The sequence below is a fragment of the Sorex araneus genome, chromosome 11 (genome assembly GCF_027595985.1).
Source record: "Sorex araneus isolate mSorAra2 chromosome 11, mSorAra2.pri, whole genome shotgun sequence".
Taxonomy (NCBI): Eukaryota; Metazoa; Chordata; class Mammalia; order Eulipotyphla; family Soricidae; genus Sorex; species Sorex araneus.
This window is the reverse complement of record NC_073312.1, coordinates 42,845,355-42,866,483: the sequence shown is the minus strand read 5'-3', so window position 1 is coordinate 42,866,483 and position 21,129 is coordinate 42,845,355. Positions and strand designations below refer to the sequence as shown.

At 38.6% G+C, this 21,129-nt stretch overlaps 1 protein-coding gene across 5 annotated transcripts in view; it reads left to right on the top strand.

The window, feature by feature from the left end:
* Nucleotides 1–21,129, top strand: part of CCSER2 (coiled-coil serine rich protein 2) — a 128,042-nt gene that overhangs the window by 31,030 nt on the left and 75,883 nt on the right. For all 5 annotated transcript variants that reach the window (XM_004607421.2, XM_004607422.2, XM_055118773.1 and 2 more), the window contains exons 3-4: nucleotides 17,718–19,172; nucleotides 20,715–20,911. In XM_004607421.2, the coding sequence (XP_004607478.2) occupies nucleotides 17,756–19,172; nucleotides 20,715–20,911 (1,614 nt within the window). In that variant the 5' untranslated portion in view covers nucleotides 17,718–17,755. The remainder of the gene's footprint in view (nucleotides 1–17,717; nucleotides 19,173–20,714; nucleotides 20,912–21,129) is intronic.

Below are 21,129 nucleotides of genomic sequence, written 5' to 3'. Positions count from 1 at the left end.
CGCGCCACTGAGATCACGCCTGTTTAGTAATCACCACGCTGCCTGACAAAGGGAAACAAACCAAAAGAGATGGTTATTTCTCGTCATCAGCCGGCGTGGGGCTCTAGCTTAGTTGATAGTCTGGTATAATGTCTGCAAGCAGTTTCTGGAACCAAAAGTAATACGCTGGTATCGGCCCCGGCTCAAGGTTCCACCAGCGTCCCGCTGTTCCAAGTACATAATAATTTATTCCCTTGCATCCGATTCCCACGCCACCAGGTCCGTGTCAGCTTAATGGACATCATACTATGGTTAACGCCACGCCGCGTTTTTTCCCGAGAAAGAAGGATATTTCTTCTCAGCCGGCGTGGGGATATGGCTTAGTTCAGTCTATAGAGATGGCTACCACTTTGGTGGCCTTCAATATTTCAGCAAAAGACTTACTATTCTTGTTAGGATTTCCCACCAAAGTCCGACCCGTTAAAGTCCAGGGAAAATTCTGCCTAAAATTCTATCGCTACAATCTTTTACCCTTTAACAAAAAACTTAGTACTATTGTTTGGAGTTTCCCCCCACATTAAGCCCTGCCAAAAAGGAACATTTACACGTTGCTGACAATCAAACAATCAAAAGATATTAGGTCTTCCTAATATCTTTTGGAAGATATTTAAGCAGAGAGCGTCCCCACATGGCTCTCTGCTTAAATGTCGGCCGGCACAGGGCGGATCCGGGAGTCCCGCCCATCGGCTATCCCGGGCTTCCTGTAGAGTCTAAAAACCGGCTATAGCCTCGCTGCGTTCAAACAGAAAAAGTTGAGAGAGAAAAGAGCATACCCTGCCGGCAGCGCCTGGGCCAGAAGCTCCCAGCACACAGTTTGGAGGCATTTTGGGGGCGCCGCTCGTGTCCAAAGTGGTTCAGTTGCCTCCGGGGTCGATCTCGCGAGGGGCCGCAAAGGGTCGAAGGCATTCTTAAGAGGAGCCCTTATTGCAACAGGCCATCCTGTATCCATGGCGTCCAGGAACTTTTCAAACCTGGGCTCGGGCTCACCCTCCTCCACCATGGGCAGGTAGTAGCTGAGGCAGGAGCGGAAATCCTTGTGAGTCAGACGCCCCGTCAGGTTGCCGTCAAAGTGTCCGTCCAGGAAGTAGGCCCTGGGCATGGTGGTCCCAGCAGGAGTCCTGCCGGCAGCGCCTGGGCCAGAAGCTCCCAGCACACAGTTTGGAGGCATTTTGGGGGTGCCGCTCGTGTCCAAAGTGGTTCAGTTGCCTCCGGGGTCGATCTCGAGCGGGGCCGCAAAGGAGCGTCCCCACATGGCTCTCTGCTACTTTCAGCTTCTCTTGGTTCCTGTATGTTGTATGTAAGATCCTGGGAAAATTGATAGGAAGCACTCCTTGGAGATTTTTTTTAAGGACCTTTAAAAATTTGCTCTTTCCTTCCCACATCCAGATCTGTTACTCTCCCTAGCACTCCTTCCTCATTTTCTTATCTGTGTCTTGAGAACTTGGTTTGCTAAGTGTCAGGCTGGGGCTTCAGAATATAGTCAGATAAAAATATGAGTAGAATTTCATTTGCAACTAGGGCCTGTTGCCCATATTGCATAAGTATTTAAGTCTTTCTTTTGGCTACCAACAGGAATGACTCTTAATCTTGAGAGTTTCTTTTGTACTCTCTTTGGGAATGCATCTTGAGTTCAAGGGCCATTTAATGGCATTAGAAATATTTACTGTTTATCTCAGCTAAAATAAGATACTAGCTTCTTCTCAGTTAAGTACATTTAGAGATAAAGAAAAACATTCCAGTTGGTGGTTAATGTTGGTTTTTTTTGGCTTTATTTAAGTGGTAAGTCCTTGTTGAAGAATTAAAACAGCTGTCTTTAATTATTTAATTTTCACAAGAGTTTTTATTTGTAGGTTCTAGAAACAATTAACAGTCCACCCAGCCATACCATCCCAGAACCATAGCTATTCATCTCAAATGCTTGTCTGTGGTGCAGATAATTCAGAGTCCTTTAGGAATTTGAATATTTTCTTAACATAAAATTTATTTTGCACCTGGCCAACCTGTTCAATCCCTGGCATTTCATATGGTTCCCTGAGAACTGCCAGGAGTAATTGCTGAGTGCAGAGCCAAGAGTAAACCCTAAGCATTGCCAGGTGTGGCCCCCAAACAAAAACAAAACAAAACAGACCCAACTGGACAAACAACCCCCTCCCTCCCCCAGATACAGGGAATCATTTCAAAATTGGTCTAATGAAAAGTTTTATGTATCTTTTCAAATCGTTAATGTTAAAACTATCCATATCTGGGGAGGGCAATGGCTCAGTGGCTAGAGAGCCGCCTTGTAAGTAAGCATGAGGCCGTGAGCCAGGTGTCCTGCGCTGTCACACAGACCAAGCATAATCCTGGCAGCTTGTCGTGTCTGGCAGCTCTGCTGTTGGTGATCCCTTCACTGCAAGGGATTTGTGGTCACATTGCAGCCAGGTATGTACAAGCACTTCAAGGAAAAGATGAGACTCCTGATGAGCACTGCAGAGGAAAAGATGTAAGAACACTGGGGCCAGGAGTGCATCCTCTGGTGAACATCATGACCATAATGGCCACGAGCACCACAACTAGATTGTGACCCCCATTTATCACAGCATCAACCAGTAAAAGGGAATGGGGTAAAGATCTCTGTATGTTGTGTTCTGTGTGATCCCATGTACGTTTTGTATGCATAAATATTTTTTATTTTATCTCCAGATGGTAGGGTTAGTCACAGTATAAATTTAACTTCCTAAAGCATTCCCCTGACCCTAAAAGAGCCTCCAGTACGACATCGTTGGGAAGGACGAGTAAAGAGAGACTTCTAACATCTCAGGGCTAGGATGAATAGAGACATTACTGAGACCACTCGAGAAATTCGATGATCAATGGGATGATGATGATGATGATGATGATGATGATGATGATAGCTTTCCAATATTATGAAAATGAAGCCAAATATGAGGCATAGATGTGGCTCGGTGGTAGAGCACTTGCTTTGCCTGTGTGAGGTCCGGAGTTTAATCCCCAGAACTGCAAAAACAAAACAGAAACAAAAAAACCAAACACTAAGCCAAATATTTTGAAGTTATAGTAATTATTGGTCAATGAAAACTGAAGTCTGTTTCAATAAAATAGAATATTTTCGAGTTGAAGTCATGCAAATTTACTTTACCTGTGCTTATTAAAATCAAATGACCTCATATCTCTACTATTATAGGATTTGTCAGGAAGAAAAATAGTTTAAGATTTACGTAAAGGATATGAAGGTTTTTAAGTCAGTTCTTCCACAGTAGTAATATCTATGGTCAGCTGGTTTCCAAGTGTTTTTTTTTTTTTCCCCAAGTCAAAATAAATGATAAACTCACTAAGGGATGGTAGAAGTAGTATAGAGTGCACGCTCTACCTTAGCCACATGGTCTCAGGAGAAACACTTGAGTGCAGCCCCAAAGGCCCTCAAGCCTGTTGGGGTGACCTGGGTAATCCCCTGCACTGTAGGGTCTCAGAAGCACCATGTGCTTGGGCCTTTGTATTGAACCTATGGCTTGGTTGGCCAGGTGTCACTTAAACCGGCCCCTGGACCTCCTGAGCACTGCTCGGGATACTTCAGCTAAGTCAGGTCTTCTCCCCACCCCCAGATTCATTGACTGTTTAGATATATCTAATTTCTGAATAAGATGTAATATTGAAGATTTAATTTCTGAACTTAGGTTATTTGCTTTTTATTCTGGAAGAACTACAGATGTTTGGGTCATTTTCAATCCAAAGAATGCTGGTAAAACACATTTCACTGTTGCTTTCTTATCAGTTTTCACTCATGGTGCTTATGGTTGCTCTTGACTTAAGAAAGATATATTAAAAAAAAAAAAAGAGGGGCTGGAGTGATAGCACAGCAGGTAGGGCATTTGCCTTGCACGTGGCTGACCCAGGTTTGATTCCCAGCATCCCATATGGTCCCCTGAGCACGGCCAGGGGTAATTCCTGAGTGCAGAGCCAGGAGTGACCCCTGAGCATTACTGGGTGTGACCCCAAAAAGCAAAATTAATTAATTAATTAATTAAAAATGAAAAAATAAAAAAAGAGATATATTTGCTCTTAGCTTGCTGAGGGACTTGACACATTTTCAATAATGAATTCACAGTCTCATTTTTTTTATATCCATAGAGATCTGAAAAACTGTTAAAATTGAGACGCAGTGATTTACAGAGTTGTTCATAATAAAGTTGTTTCAGAGGTACATTGTTCTAACATTAATCTCACCACCAGTGCGCCCTTCCCTCCATCTGTGTTCCCAGGTTCCATCCCACCCCCCGGCTCTTTCCTCTCTCTTTTTTAGACATAGAACACATTTATTTCATGTTCCTTGCTCCAACAAAACTTAAAAGGATGGCAAATGGAATAGAGAACAAATCCATAAAAATCAGTTTGTGTTGATTACTGTATGATTTTAGCCTATGTTAATACATTCAAATAATTTTATATAAATATCTGTAGAGATTTTTATTGCAATCCTTTACGTTTTAATGCAGACACTTAAGCAGTATCTATAATGCAGTATTTTAAAATATGAAACCAGTACTTCTTTCTTATGATAAAGCACTGTACTTTTATAGGCCTATTCAGATTCCCCTTCTGATTTTTCAAATTCTCTTACTCCTACCAAATTTTATGTCTATTTCACATTTGTAAGTTTTACCTTTCTCTCCTTCCTTCCTTTTTTTCTTTTTTCCTCCTTCCTTCCTTCCTTCTTTCCTTCCTTCCTTCCTTCCTTCCTTCCTTCCTTCCTTCCTTCCTTCCTTCCTTCCTTCCTTCCTTCCTTTTCTGTTATTTTTTTTTTTTTTGGGCCACGCCTGAAGATGCTCAGAGGTCAGGGACCATATGTAATGTTGGGGATCAAACCAGGGTCAGCTACGTGCAAGGCAAATACCCTACCTGCTATTCTATTGCTCTTGCCCAGTTTTACCTATTCCATGTAAATTCTTAAGATATATTAGCACAGAGAAGAAAAATATGTGTATAACAGGGAAGGTGTCATAATTATGTAAAGATCCAAGTAAAAATAAAATTTAATGCACTGTATCTTAGATGCTAATGTTGAAAACTTATTTGTGTAAATTGGAATAGGCATTGTATTAAATATTTGAATTTCTTTATTTACATAGATTAAAATTATTATAAACAATTTGATCTCTAAATTTTTTTATACTATAAGTAAAGCAAACTATTGTGCTTCTTACAATCTGCAGCCTTTTGTTTAAAGGATTTTGTTAAATTTGTCTATATTGTTGCATGTAACCAATAAAAAGAATCTTATTACTATATTATATAAAACTACTACTAAATTAAATTTTATAGTATTGTGCTTTTGATACACATAAATCTTAACAAAATTCTCATTTTGAGTGTTTATTGGATATCTGTCATAAACGGAATAAACTTGTAGTTTATAATATATGCTGATGTACCAAACTCAGGCTTTCCATCAGTGATGTATGACTTAGAAATCATTCAATTTTGCTATTGTTAGTTGTGTGACATTTTTATTTTTTATTTTTTTGGCTGGGTGATGAGTGGGATGGGCCATATCTACCAGTGCTCAGGGCTTGATCGTGACAGTGCTCAGGGATCACTTCTTTCGGTGCTTGGAGGACCGTGTGCAGTACTGGGGATCCATCTGGGGCCATTCGGGTGCAGGCAAGTGCCTTACATGCTGGACTATCTTCCTGGCCCAGCCATATCATTCTTCAATTTTTTTAAAAATTGAAGTTTAGGTTGCATGGTTATAATAGCGTTGACATTTTATAATTTTGTTGAACACACAGAGTTTACTGCACCATCATCACTTCTTGAGTGTCCCTGACCCTCCAACGTTGCCCCTTTGTCCTCGCTAGTCTGCCTCTTCTCCCCCTCTTTGTCTCCACTCCTTTCTGCGTGCTAACCTGAGCTTCATGCTGCAAGGCCAAGGGTTTGTTATCTTTCTACACTCTTCATTCCCCGGTTTTGTTTTTCTTTACACCGCAGATGAGTGAGATCCTCTGGTACTTGCCCTTTAACTTCAGACTTCACCTCACACACTGCCTTCTAAAGCCATCCAGGTTGCAGCAAACCACAAGATTTCATGTCACTTTTGTTTCTGACACTTGATTGCCTATAGCCCACTTCTTATTTTATTATCCATTTTATTTGGGAACTTGCCCTGTAGCAGGTCCTAAATAGAACAAAATGTTAATTGATTGCATGAAGTAATCAATTTTTAAAAATGTTTGTGTCTAGTTGCTTTACCTGTAGACTGTTTTTAAAGTTCATATTACTCCTTGTATAATTAGACTTAGTTATTATTCAAGCGACTTGACACAAAACCTGGCACCTTAATGTGATGTAAATAGTTCTAGAATTTTACCTAAACTGGTAACATTTAGGTTTTTGTTTTGTTTTTTTTCTAATTTTTTTTTTTTTTGTCGTTTGACTAGATCGGAGGTTTCCATACTTTGTTGGCCTGCAAATCCTTTTTCAGGAAAAAGAAAAATCAACACCCCTCCCTGAAGTCTAACTTCTTTAACCAAAGTGCCTCCCAGTGTACTGCCCTTCCTGGCTAATTCCAGTGCCTCTAGTTGGCAGTATTGCCCAATTTGGGGAAGAGTGGGAGAGATTATCTGTTTCTCTTTATCATCCAGTGTCCCTTGAATTAAAAATTCAGGAAATAATTCATATTAAATACAAATCAATAATTCACTTTATACCTAACTTTTTTTTTAACAAGTACTTCTAATTTCTTGTGTGCCTAAAAAACAAACCAAAACAAAACATTGAAGACCAAAAAGATCATATTCAGGGGCCAGTCAGATGGCGTAGGGATCTGGAGTGCTGCCTGGCTTGCACACAAGGCCTCAAGTTTGACCCCAGGTCCCCTGTAGTCCCCAGAGCAGTGCTGGGTGTGTTTCTGGTGGCCCTGAGCATGATAGTGCCCAGCTTTGATGTGTCCAGGTGGCTGAGTATCACTCGGAGTTCCCTTCCCCAACCCTGGGCATGCTGTGCACTGCTTGGGAGGCCCCAAAGGGGGAAGCAAAAGCCCAACCCTGTCAGCCTGAAATGGTAATGGGAGTTTGTGTCGAACTTAATGCTAAGGAGTGGCGTGTGTGCGCTCTGAAGCCATGAAGAATGGGGGCCAAAGTTTTCATTTTTGCTTTTTACTGTTATCAACAAGTGAATCTGCTTATGCCATAATGACAGGGAGAAGGGGATATGGGGGGAATTGCTGACTAGCAGAAGGTAAAACATTTTAAAAAGTGAAGTTGGGGGCTAGCCCTGGTTTGGTCCTCAGCATCACATAGGTCTCCCGAGCAGCACTGCCAGGAGTGATCCCTGGGAATAGAGCCAGGAGTAAGCTCCGAGCACAGCCAGGTGTGGCCCGCTGTATACCCCCTCCCATGCCCCTGAGCCAACTATACTTATCTGAAGGTGAAAGTAAGTTTCAAGAAATGATTTGGTATAAATATGTGGTCATTATTACTGTTAGTTAATTGCTTTGAGACTCAGTAGTGAAATCATGCCTATATAATTCCGTACAATGCAGGAAGTTCCTATTTTCAAAGAAAGATATTGTAAAACTTAAAGAACTCGAGTGGGTGGTTCTTTAGATGATAAAGTAAAGGATATGAAAGGAGTTTGAATAAGTGGTAAAAGCTCTTTTTGTTCTCTGTGAAACTTTTCCTTTGATTAATACTTAATGTTCTTTGCATTCTTTATGCTTCTCTTTATATGAGCTATCCAGTTCCTTCCTTCACTCCTCTCTCTAGCCTCTCAAAGCATTTCATACTTTCGTAAGGAAGTCTGCATAAATTTTGTTAGACTATCGTGAACTTGAATCCTTGTTAGTAATTTATAAACTTGTGATTATGGACAAGTATTTCAACTTTTTTTTTCACTCTTATGCATGGTCTGTTATATGTTTCTGAAACAGGGAAATTCTGCTTCCATTGCCACTTTGGGGAGCGGAAGAGAGAGAGAGAGAGAGAGAGAGAGAGAGAGAGAGAGACAGAGACAGAGACAGAGACAGAGACAGAGATAGAGAGACAGAGACAGACAGAGACAGAGAGACACACAGAGAGACACACAGAGAGACAGAGACAGAGAGACAGAGAGACACACACACAGAAACACAGAGAGAGAGAGAGAGAGAGAGAGAGAGAGCACTTTATTAACAACTAGCCAACTGATAGTGTAAATGAGCAAGCATTGGGACATCACCTTGTCCTTCACATATATGTTTCTTATAACTTCTCACTCTCCCTGGCCTTTATCTTATCTATTTTTTAATAGAGTAGTGTTTTCAGATGTTTTGTACTTGATGTTAAACCAGGAGTTAGTCACAGATGAATGGTATCAGCATACACTGGATAAAGATCGCTGTGAAGGCAGTCCTGCAGGCGCCTATGGGCAGAGGTGCTTCTCTCTTTCTTAGTTTTTTTTTTTTTAAATTGAATCACCATGAATTACAGTTACAAAGCTTTCATGTTTGAGTTTCAGTCAGACAATGATCAGACATCCCTCCACCAGTGCACATTTTCCACCACCAGTGTCCCCATTATACTGCCCTGCCCCTTCCAAGTTCCCCCTGCCTCTATGGCAGGCAATTTCCCCCACACTCTCTCTCTACTGTTGGGCATTATGAGAGGCTATCACGTTTGGTCCTTTATCTGCTTTCAGCACACATCTCCCATCCCAAATGATCCCTCCAGCCATCATTGACTTAGTGATCCCTTCTCTATTCCAGCTGCCTTCTCTCTCAGCTCATGAGGCAGGTCTCCGACTACGGAGCAATGTTCTTGGCCCTTGTGTCTATTGTCTTTGGGTGTCAGTCTTATGTTATTTTATATTCCACAAATGAGTGGAGTCATCCTATGTCTGTCCCTCTTTTTCTGAGTCATTTCACTTAGTATGCTACTCTCTATGACCATCCACTTATAAGCAAATTTCATGACTTCATCTCTCCTGATAGCTACGTAGTATTCCATGTACCAAAGTGTAGATGTACCAAAGTTTCTTTAACCAGTCATCTGTCCTTGGGCACTTGGGTTGTTTCCAGATTCTGGCTATTGTGAACAGTGCTGCAATGATCATACAGGTGCAGATGTCATTTCTGCTGTGCTTTTTTGCACCCATGGGATATATTCCCGGATGTGTTATTGCGGGGTCATATGGAAACTCAGTTACTAGTTTTTGAAGGGCTGTCCATATTGTTTTCCAAAAAGGCTGGCATTCCCACCAGAAGTGAAAGAGCGCTCCAGAGATGCTTATTTCAGAAGCATGCCCCTATCACCAGACCACTGATACTAGCTGGACATGTGACTGTAAGGAGTTCTTCTCATGACTCATTGTCCTTCTACCTGTTTTTCCCTATATACATCTCAAGCCCCAGGCTGATACTGAAGATGGTTTTTGGGGACACAAATATGCCATTTTCTCATAATCTTTTTTTTTTTAAATCAACTCTTGTCTCTGTAAGAGCAAGCAGCTGGACCTTAGATTTGGTGACAATTAGAAAGAAGATAGTGGGCAACTGTCCAACAGAACAAACTTGCCTATGTTGTCCCAGGAAGCTTCCTGAGACAAAATGGATGGAAAGGAAGGTTTGGGAAAAGATAGTATATGGGAAAAGAGGTTTTTATTTTTGTTTTGGAGCCACACCCCGAAGTACTTAGAGCTTATTTTTGGCTCTGCACTCAGGGATCATTCCTGGTAGGGTTTATGGGTGCCAAATGGGGTGCTGGAGATTGAACTTTGGCCTTTACCTTAACTGTTTTTTATTACAGAGTATAAGGTAAGCACCTATTCGCTATACTGTTTCTCTGGCCCCAAGAAAAGAGTAAGGAAAGTCTATTCTTAAACAAGATATGCTGCAAAAAATCTGGTAGACACTACCATGATCAGTACATTTCTTGGGCCTGCTCTTCTGGCATATACTTCATATGCTCTGATGTGTCCAGATTGAAAGAAGGATTGCTTTTTTTAAGTGTTCTGTAGACTTGCTACCTTCCCTGTGTAGATTATCCAGGGAATGGCAAGATAAGGAAAAACATAATACTCTTTTACATCCTCTATATCTCAGACCCAGAAGTTGCTGGTTCTAATTTTTTTTTTTTGTGGGTGGGGGGTACACACACTAGTGTTTAAGACTTCTGGCTTTGTGCTCAGGAATAACAATATAGGAAAGTTGGTTCTCTTGGATGGTAGTCCACCATCTTTCAAATTGTTACCAAATCTAAGGTCCAACAGCTCGCTCCTACAGAGACAAGAGTTGATTATAAAAAACAAAATCACTTGGGATTGTACCAGGATTGCCTTGTGAAAGACAAGTGACTTACCCTGGTAAGTCCTGCCCTAGTTTTAATTTTAGTCCTTATCATCTCTTGGACTGGTTTCACTGTGTGAGAGATTTAAAGATAACAAGAATAAACTCAAGAACAGCATGGTAACTATTCAGTAAGCTCAGAGTTTCCTCCTCCTCTTCTCTCTCTCTCTCTCTCTCTCTCTCTCTCTCTCTCTCTCTCTCTCTCTCTCTCTCTTTACCCAATTATGACTTTGCTTTTTGAAGTAAATATCTACAAAAACTGTTTTGCTAGTTTTTGTTTGTTTGTTTTGTGTTGTGTTGTTTTAACCTCACCTGTGGTACTCGGTTTTGTTTCTGACTGTGCTCTGGGATCAGCACTGACTGCTCAGAGAGATCAGTCCTGACCATCTGTGGTGCCGGGATCACACCTGGGCTGCTGCATGCAAGGTAAATCCCTTACCTGCTATTCTGTCTCTCCAGCTCAGTTTTTGAAATAATTTATAAGTAACTTAAAAATGCTTTAAAATATGAAGCACCATTATTACAAACATGTTATACTTCTATTAAAAGTTATATTTAGGCCCGGAAATGTAGTACAGCAGTAGAGCACTTACTTGCCTTGCATGTATGAGTCCGTGGGTTCTAGACCCAGCAGTGCAAATAAATAAGCAGACTAAAATGAAAAGTTTTGTAAAATCTTAGACATAGTTAAGCGCTATTCTGGGTATTATTGCTTCAACGTTAAATAGTGTTTCACATATACATAAATATTTTTAACAAATAAAAATATATGTATCACTAAGTAAAAGTATATGATCACTAAGTAAATACAATCACTAAGTAATTAAGTATTGATATAATCAACATTAAGTAATGATATAGCCAACCTATATTTTTTCCAGTTGTTAGTACTGCACTTTTAGAAATGGTTAACAAAATGTATATCGAGTAATGTAATCAAAGACAGCAAAGTGAGGTAGACTAAGATGCTTGTTCTATTGCATTTCAAAGTAAAAAGAAAATATTGGCACAAGTTTTATGACTATTCAGAGGAAGAAGGTAGCTCATCAATAGGAAGTGATTTTTCATCATATAAATAGATACTGGAATTTTGTAGTTGAACAATCAGATTTTCTTAACTTTAAGACTAATCCAACTTGTTACCATTTATGTTGAAATAATTTTTTTCATTTAGAAATCCCTATTTATTCTTAGTTAGAAATAGCTAATATTTAGGATATTCTTGGGAGATACTCTAAATTGGTATCATTTTAGACAGTAAAATAGAGTCCTAGAGAAGATAAGTAGGATATTCTCCACTATTCTTTGTAATAGACAGGGGAATGTTAAATCATTTCTGACTCATAGAAGGACAGAATTTCTTGTGTATTGTCTAGTGACTTGCAGTATGTTCATTATATTTGACATTATTATCAGTTTTCTTACAGTTACCCTTAAAGTGTAGGTGTGAGAATATGTTTTTCGGTGGAGGCCTTTACTAAAAATGGGAGGGAATGGCAGTTATCTGGCATGGATATTACCACTGTTCTTTTATCAGTGTCTGGCAGATAATGCCGTTTGATCATGGTTCTTTACTGTGGTGTCTAACTCCAGAATCTTTTTCAACATATTGTTCAAAAAAGTTGCTGTCATTTAATCACAGACCCACAAAGAAAGTTATTTTTCAATCTCGTCTTACTATTAAGTTAATTTCCTCTAAGAAATAATGAATTTGCTTAAGTATTGACTTGTTTTTGTACCACACCTGACTATGCTTCAGGGTTTACTCCTGGCTCTGCACTCAGGAATTCCCCAGGGTAGTGCTTGGGGAATCATTTGGGATGCCGGAGATTGAACCTGGGTCACCCACGTGCCCACTGTGCTTTCACTCTGGGCCCGCTGCCGGACTTTAAACCATGGTTGTAGAGTTAATATGCACATGTTTAGGTGTCAAAGAATAATAATTGATGGACATGAAATTATTGAATTGATTAGAACTCAGTAGGTAAGAGATAAATGAACAAATGACCACTGTCACCCCCAAAAGAGGTGTTCATAGAACAGCTAAATTTAAAAAGATAGCTTTATTGGTAAAGAGGCAAGATACAACTTGGAAAGCATCCAACTGGCACAGATAGTAGAGCAATCTTCAAAAAGAGCAAGTGTGGATTTGATTTTATGCTGTCTAGAATTAGGGTGACAACAGCCTATACATATTCAGTAATCTTCCAGGAAAATGCATATTTATGAAATGGAAATGAGAACATGGGCAGTTGGGAAACATATAAGATATCTAGGCAATCATACATCACACATACAGAAAATGGCAGAGAAACATCAGCAGTGTATTTTGTAGTATGGTAATGGGAGGAAAAGTGATGGTAGGTAGAGGAGGGCCTCATATTGCAGCTTCCTCTGACGAGTTTTATCAGACAGGGGATTGAGATTCTTATCTTTACAGAGATACTTGTTTGCATGGCTCTGTCTCTTTTCCAGTGAAAGTGAAAGCAATATAATAGCTGCCTCCAGAGGGATTTTCAGCCGCTGTTCATAGCTATTTCCTGCCAGTCCTTGAAAAAGTGATTGCTCCTTAACGGTGTTATTTTTACCTGCAGGTGGAGATCTGGTATACGTGCTCAGGTATAAAAGATTGAAAGCCGTGAACCAAACTATGAGCAATCAGGTTACTCTTTCTTAACCTTAGAGAACCTATTTAACTTTTGAAGGGAAAGGAGAAGGGGTTACAAAGTTGCAAAAAGTTTTGATTATTTGATTATCATATCAAACCATATTTCCAGAGATCACCAAACGGAAAAATCATTATCACCCATGGGGAATAATCTTACTGGTCATAAGTAAGCCCCCCCCCCCCCCAAATTAGAGAAGATTAAAATAGAATAAGTTAGTAAAGTTTGATCGCTACTCTTGATTTTCTTCTGGAACACAGGAAAAGATATAACTTAAATTGCTTATGAGCCAAGGACAATAGAGACAAGGGCCAGGAATATTGCTCCACGGCTGGTATCCTGCCTTATGAGCTGGAGGAGAAAGCAGCTGGAATAGAGAAGGGATCACTAAGTCAATGATGATTGGAGGGATCGTTCGGGATGGGAGATGTGTGCTGGAAGTCGATAAAGGACCAAACGTATCTCAGTATCTTTATTGCAAACAATAATGCCCCCAAATAAAGAGTATGGGGGAAATTGTCTGCCATAGAGGATGGGTGGGGTGGGAGTGGGGGTACTGGGGACATTGTTGCTGAAGAATATGCACTGGTGGAGGAATGGGTGTTCTATCGTTGTATGACGGGAACTCAAACATGAAAGCTTTGTAACTGTATCTCACGGTGATTCGATTAAAAAAAAATTGCTTGTGAGATAATAACTATTCTGGCAAGAAATTATGCAACTCTGTTAGGTAGGACCACTAGAATTTTGGTTTAAAATTTTTTTAAGTATAAATTTTAATTTAATTTTGTTTTGGTATTAGGACTGAACCCAGGACATCAAACATGCAAAGCACGTGTTTCATAATCCTAGACACAAGAGATATAGATAAGAAAAAACAATGTCATTGCTCATTATATGTAATAAATATTGGATATAAAATGAAAACATTGTATTTAAAATTTATTGTTATTAATGTGGGAATGGAGTATAGCTGTTTTTCAGGATGTAGCAAAAGATAAATTTATAGATATTTCTAGACCGTTTAATAGCTATTACAAGTGGATATAATGCTTCTTCTTCCCTTGTGATAGAAGGAGGTTAACTGAACCAGGCAGAATTTATTTGCTAGTATGTAGACAAGAACTGTTCATATTACCATTAGCTTTCTAAGTCTTATCCCTAATTTTAAAGTTGTAAAAAAGCCCAAAGACAACTCCGAAAGACTAAATTATCCCTGGAGGCGCTCAGAATTTCAATGGATGAGTTATTACCCAATCATAAAATTTTATTTATTTTCTTTAATTTCTATTTTAAGTGTAGATTTTCTACCTACTCTTATGTTCTGAATAATTAAATTTTTATCCTTGATGTTTTATTAGCTTAACCAAGATTTGTTTTTTGGATCTATAGTATATTTTTCCTCATCTGTAGACTTTTTACCCCTTTATTTTGTGGGATATATATACTTTTAACTGCTGATCTTTTCTCTTTATTCTAACATCAGAAATGCCTATCCACCTCAGTTCTATATCTCATATTTAGTTTCTTTAGTATCTTTGAGTTTTTTTCCTTTCTTAATACTAAGATTTTTCTTTTTGCCATTAGTCTGATTCTTGCTGTTTTTTAAATTATTTTTCTTTTTTATTGAGATATAATTGATGTAAATTCATATTAGTTTCAGGCATGCATCCTGACTCACTATAATTTTTAATTGTTTTTATTAGCTTTATAACTTTTTAGTTTACCTGTTTGGTCTTTATGCCTTTTTGATTTTGTTGTATTAGTTGTGTATTTTTATTGGGTGTTGTGTGTTACGAATAACTCATTGTCATATGTACAATGGTTTCTTTCAGTTAGACTCCTTTGTTTTGTGTGCTGTAGTCATTATTATGTTTCTCCTCTTCTATACCCTTGTTTATATACTTGTGTGGTCATTCTGTTGTTGTTGTTGCTAAGTAACTGATGGCAAGATGCATCATGATTGAACTCTCCTTCCTGTCTTTCCCATCTTAGCTGTGAGACTGTCTTATTTTAGTACACCCCACTCTCCCTACCCACACCAGTGCCTCTTTTAAACAGCGTGCATTGTTTAACAGTGTGCCTCTGCTTCTCTGTCCTTGAAGGGTGTGTTACTGTTGGGGATGGGAAACTTTTCTGGGGCCCCAGAACTCTCCTATCTTCTCAGAGTTGGTTAAATTTCCTGTCTCAGTATCAGTACATCTAAGTAAAGGGTGGTATGTTTCTAAAGGTTTCAGACTCTTCAGCTCAGAATGGTGCCTCAAAGGTGCCGTTAGCTGAAATTTCAAAATTTCTTTTTTCTTTTTTTTTTTTTTTGTTGAGGGGGCGGGTCTGGGGTGGGGGAGTGGTGGTGGCAGGCACACCTGGCTGTGCTCAGAGCTTTCTCCTGTCTCTGCATTCAGGGATCAGATCACTCTTGCTGTTGCTCTGGGAACCATATGTGGTACTGGGGGGTCAAACCCAGTTTGCCAGGCATAAGACTAGCGCTCTACCAGCAGTACTATCTCTCTGGCCCTGTAGGACCTTCTTTAAGTTTTAGAAGTTCTTAACTATTGGCTATAGGTGACAGGGTTTTGAGAAAAAGTTCAGCACAAAAATATAACTACATGCAAACATATGCACTTATGCATACAAATATATGCATTTATTGGGGGAAAGGAAGTCTATAATCTTATTTTACACTGCTATGTGTATTTTAAAATCTGTTTGCCTTAAAAGTTTTTTTTATTATTATACTGGGGATAGAACTTATATATGAAACGTGCTCTAACACTAAGCCACATCTCTGACTCCTAAATACTTTTGACATATTTATATACTCTACTCCATTAACAATTCTTTTTTCCCCTGTTTTACTTTGGTTTTGGCTATACCTGGCAGTGCTTAATGCTTAATTCTGGCTCTTCCTTGAGGTATCACTCTTGGGGAGGGGGCTTCAGGGAACTGTATGTGGTGCTGGGGGTTGAACCTGGGTGGGTTCAAGGGAAGTGTCCTACCTGTGCATTATTGCTCCCACCCACTCTGGAAACTTATTAAGAAGAGGAATGACTTAGAATCAGCCTTTTGACTAAAAAGAAAACTGGCAAAGGTAATTTTTTGTTTTTTAAATGAAGCAAGTTAGTTTTTGTTGAACAAAACTTGCTTAGGAGGATGTGAGAGGAGAGAAAGAGATGAAATAGATTTTTAAGAGAGAATTCAGGGTTCTCCAGAGTAGAAAAGGCTAGCAAAGAGACAAGAGAGAGACATGCAAGAATGTGTTCAGGAGAGAATGCGGTCTTGAAGAGTCAGCTTGGCAAAGAATGTTAATAAACAATACAATTTTATCAGTAAGGTATGGATTTTTTAAAATTTGCAGGAGGATTGCTCCATAACTGGAAGCCTGCTTCATGAGCGGAAGGGAGAAGGCAGATGGAATAGAGAAGGGATCACTAAGAAAATGATGGCTGGAGGAATCAGTCGGTATGGGAGATGTGTGCCAAAAGTAGATAATGGACCAAACATGATGACCTCTCAGTATCTGTATTGCAAAGCATGATGCCAAAAAGTAAAGAGAGAGTATGGGCAATATTGTCTGCAGTGGAGGCAGGGGGAGGGTGGGAAAGGGGGGTTATACTGGGGATATTGGTGGTGGGGAATGTGCACTGTTGGAGGGGTGGGTGCTTGAACATTGTATGATATTAATCCAAACATGAAAGCTTGTAACTGTCTCATAGTGATTCAATAAAATTTTTTAAAAAAAGGAAAAAAAATTTGCAGTTTTGTACTTATATGTCCTCATACAGAATTCTTATTTAATTGCAATGAGCAAATAAGTCATATTTCTAATAATACTAAGATAAAATTTTTTTTCATCATCATAATTTTATTATATGCTATGATAATTTATACAGTTACCAAAATTGAATATATTACTTATAATTTATGCTTCTGTATGAGCGTTGAACCTTTTTATGTTTGTTTTATCTTTAAAATATATTTGAGAGGATTAGATTAGTGGACTAATCAACTTTTATTCCTGGTTGGAAATTATTTTACATGCTTAAAATCATAGATAATCTCTTAATGCTTGATACCAGGAGAATTTTTTAATGTTTTTTTTTTGTTTACATGCTTCCCATTAAGTTAAAAAGATTTTAAAAGTATATTTCAGTTTTTATAAGATTATGTATGCTTAGAAAAGAGATAATACCCAAAGTGGAAAATGATTTAGATGGAAATGGGAAGATATGCATGTCAGATTTTATTACTTTCAGATTTTGTTGTCATCCATACCCTAAATTTTCTTCTAACATAAATATAAATAATTTAGTGTATCCAGGATTTATTAGGCATTTTTTAGGGATCCTGAATCGCTTTTGGGCTTCATTTAATTATATAAGATTATACATACTATGGGCTGGAGCGATAGCACAGTGGTTGGGCGTTTGCCTTTCATGCGGCCGACCCGAGTTCGATTCCTCCACCTCTCTTGGAGAGCCCGGCAAGCTACCGAGAGTATCGAGCCCTCGAGACAGAGCCTGGTAAGCTACCCATGCGTATTGGATATGCCAAAAACAGTAACAATAAGTCTCTCAATGAGAGATGTTACTGGTGCCCGCTCAAACAAATAGATTAGCAACAGGATGACAGTGACAGTATGCATACTATAAAAGAATATGTGATTAATAATGTTTTGTCTACTTTTTTTGTCTCCTCAGATTCTGCCAGAATTTAAGAACAAATGCACCTATAGCTCATGGAAGAAAAAACACAAATCAAGACATTTTTGGGTTCCAAGTTGCCAAAGTATGGAGCAAAATCTGTAAGAAGTACTCTGCAGCCAATGCCAAATGGGACAGCAGTTAATTTACTGGGATCTTCCAAGAGCAGCAATGTCAGAAGTTATATCAAAAATAATGGTCCTGATTGCCCTTCCTCCCATTCATTTAATTGGAGAACGACAAATAAATACCAACGTAGTGCCCAAAGTACTGAACAGTCTAATGACTCTCAAATTTCACATGATAAAGTAACTGATCCTGAAAAACAGGCACCTACTCATGGAATGTTTGACAAAAACGGGATAAAGGGAGGTTTGAAAAGTGTTTCCTTACTCACATCAAAGTTAGTAAAGCCATCCACTATGTTTGTATCATCTACAGAGGAATTAAACCAAAAGGCTTTATCTGGGTCATCTAATTTGGGTAAATTCACTAAAGGAACATTACTAGGAAGGACTTCATATTCTTCAGTCAATGCTCCAAAATCACAATTTAATGGATTTTATGGAAATCGGTCTGGTAATAGTATTCAGAGACCTAGAGCAAATTCCTGTGCCACTAGAAGCAGTTCTGGAGAAAGCTTAGCACAATCCCTAGATAATATTAAATCTATTACTTGCGAAAAAATGGTAAGGTCTCAGAGTTTTTCACATTCCATTCAGAATTCATTCCTTCCACCTTCATCTATAACCCGATCACACTCCTTCAATAGAGCGGTTGATCTTACAAAGCCTTATCAGAACCAACAGCCACCTATTAGAGTGCCTCTGAGGTCAAGTATGCTAACAAGAAACTCCAGGCAATCAGAAGTCCTCAATGGGAATGAACATTTAGGATATGGATTTAATAGACCTTTTGCTGCTGGTGGAAAGAAGTTGGCTTTATCAAATGGCCCAGGCATAACTTCCACTTTGGGTTATAGGATGATTCATCCCTCTCTACTGAAATCTAGCCGACCTCCATTTTCTGGGAATATCACAGTGGACGGTAATAGAAATTCACATGCTGGCACGTGTGTGGAGGAAGATGCTGCGCTTATGGTTAAGGATGAAGCTACTGAAAAGGACCAAGAACTAATTGAAAACGATAGTTACAGAACAGAAAACGACCAGACCACAAAGAGTGATACTAAAATGAGATACTTGAGTGACGATGTAGATGATATTTCATTGTCTTCATTGTCATCTTCTGATAAGAATGATTTAAGTGAAGATTTTAGTGATGATTTTATAGATATAGAAGACTCCAACAGAACTAGAATTACACCAGAGGAAATTTCTCTCAAAGAAGAAAAGCATGAAAATGTTCCAGCCAAGGATATATGTGATTCCCCCAAGGAAAATGAAAAATCCTTCACTAAAACTGATGAGTGGATAGATATAAGTGTCTCTGGTAAATATTAATATTTTTACACTTATTTGCTTTCTCTTAGATAATATAACTGACATTTTACCTGGAGTCTAATAAATTCAAGGATGCTATTGATTTCATGAAAGGGGTGGGTTCCCCCAAAATTGGAGTGGGGTAGCATTTATCTTTCTTGTTAGTTTTATTCTCTGTCTTATTTTCTCTCATAGTACAACATGAGTAAAAACACTATTTTTAAAGTGATTTTACCTTTTTTATTTCTGACTGTGAAAAACAGACCAAAGGGATTAATACCATTAATACCTACGGCCTGATACTGCTAAATCATGCACTTTCCCACTGAGTCATATATTTGTGGCACCTGGCACCTGCCCTGCCTTCTTATTAGTTATGTATTTTAAAGTAACTATTAATTATTATAGTTAAGGTAACATGTTTACAATCGTGTTGATACTTATGGTCTTGGTGTTCACGGTCATGTCATTTTAGACTGTCTCTTCCTGTGGCAGTGGATTATTGTTTTTATTGCACTGTAGCACTATCCTCCCATTGTTCACCGATTTGCTCGATTGGGCATCAGTAACGTCTCCATTGTGAGACTTGTTACTTTTTTTGGCATGTGGAATACGCCATGGGGAGCTTGCTAGGCTCTGCCGTGAGGGCGGGATACTCTCGGTAGCTTGCCGGGCTCTCTGAGAGGGACAGAGGACTCAAACCTGGGTTGGCCACATGCAAGGCAAACGCTCTACCCACTGTGCTATTGCACCAGCCCAATTGTTTTTACTAAACAGTAAAATTAAACAACAATAGTAAATTTGCCTCATGTTAATAAGTGAGTTAATGTTGATTTTGACCAATCTAATAAAACTTTTTATCCTTGGACAGCTTCATTTTTTTTTTTTTGAAGAGGAATTTAAATATCTAGTTTAGCAAATTGTGTAAGTTATATATCCAGAGGAGCTTTGTTTTTTGATTGAGGAAAGTGAGCTAGCACCTGTTAAATAACTTCTTTTTATAATTGGTTATCCTGGAGAAATGGTACTTTATACTCGTGCAGCCTGAAAAAGGAATAAATTGAGGGGTATGGGGATGGATACATGGTTTAATTGAGGGCCTGCAGATGTACATAACCTGTGAGTGTCTTCTAGTTGGAAGTGGTTAACTAAAAACTGAAAGTTTTGCTTTGTCTTCTCATAAGGAGACAGTGTAAGGCTTAATAATATACACAGAGGAAGGGGTTTCCTTATTAAAAATGAATAAGAATGAATAATAAATGAATAAACTTAAGAAATGGTGAAAGGCTTCATTTGCATCTTCAGGTATGTAGAAGTGAAAAATCATTGAGTTTTCTTTATATTTGTTAGAAAACATTGAAATAAGTTATTTTTAAGATTTGCCTCTTGATATTTTATTGCTTAGGATTCTGAAAATTCTGTAGTTTTGAGTTTTTCCAACTTTTTGCTCTGCTAAATTATTACAGCTTATGTATTTAGAGCCTGAAAATAATGATATTTTATGAATGAGTAATTTAATTTTTTTCTTCTCTTTTTAAAACAACAATTGAAGACAGGAGTGAATGTCCAAAGCATACTTCTGGGAATAACTTGATTTCACCTGATACAGATTACAGAGCTGGCTCTTCATTTGAACTTTCTCCATCCGATAGCTCTGATGGAACATACATGTGGGATGAAGAGGGTTTGGAGCCCATTGGAAATGTCCACCCTGTAGGAAGCTATGAGTCTTCCGAAATGAACAGCATAGTATGTATGAATTTATATACCCTTCTGGAACATTGTATTATACACTTATGATATGAAGTAAATTAAAAAAATTTATTAGCTCTCCTAGTTTAAGATACAGTCATTTTACTGTGATATTAATATGTAATAATGTAAATTTGTCATATGTGTCTTGCTTTTGTTTTGGGGCCACGTTGGGTGGTGTTCAGGACTTACTCCTGACTCTGTGTTTAGTGATC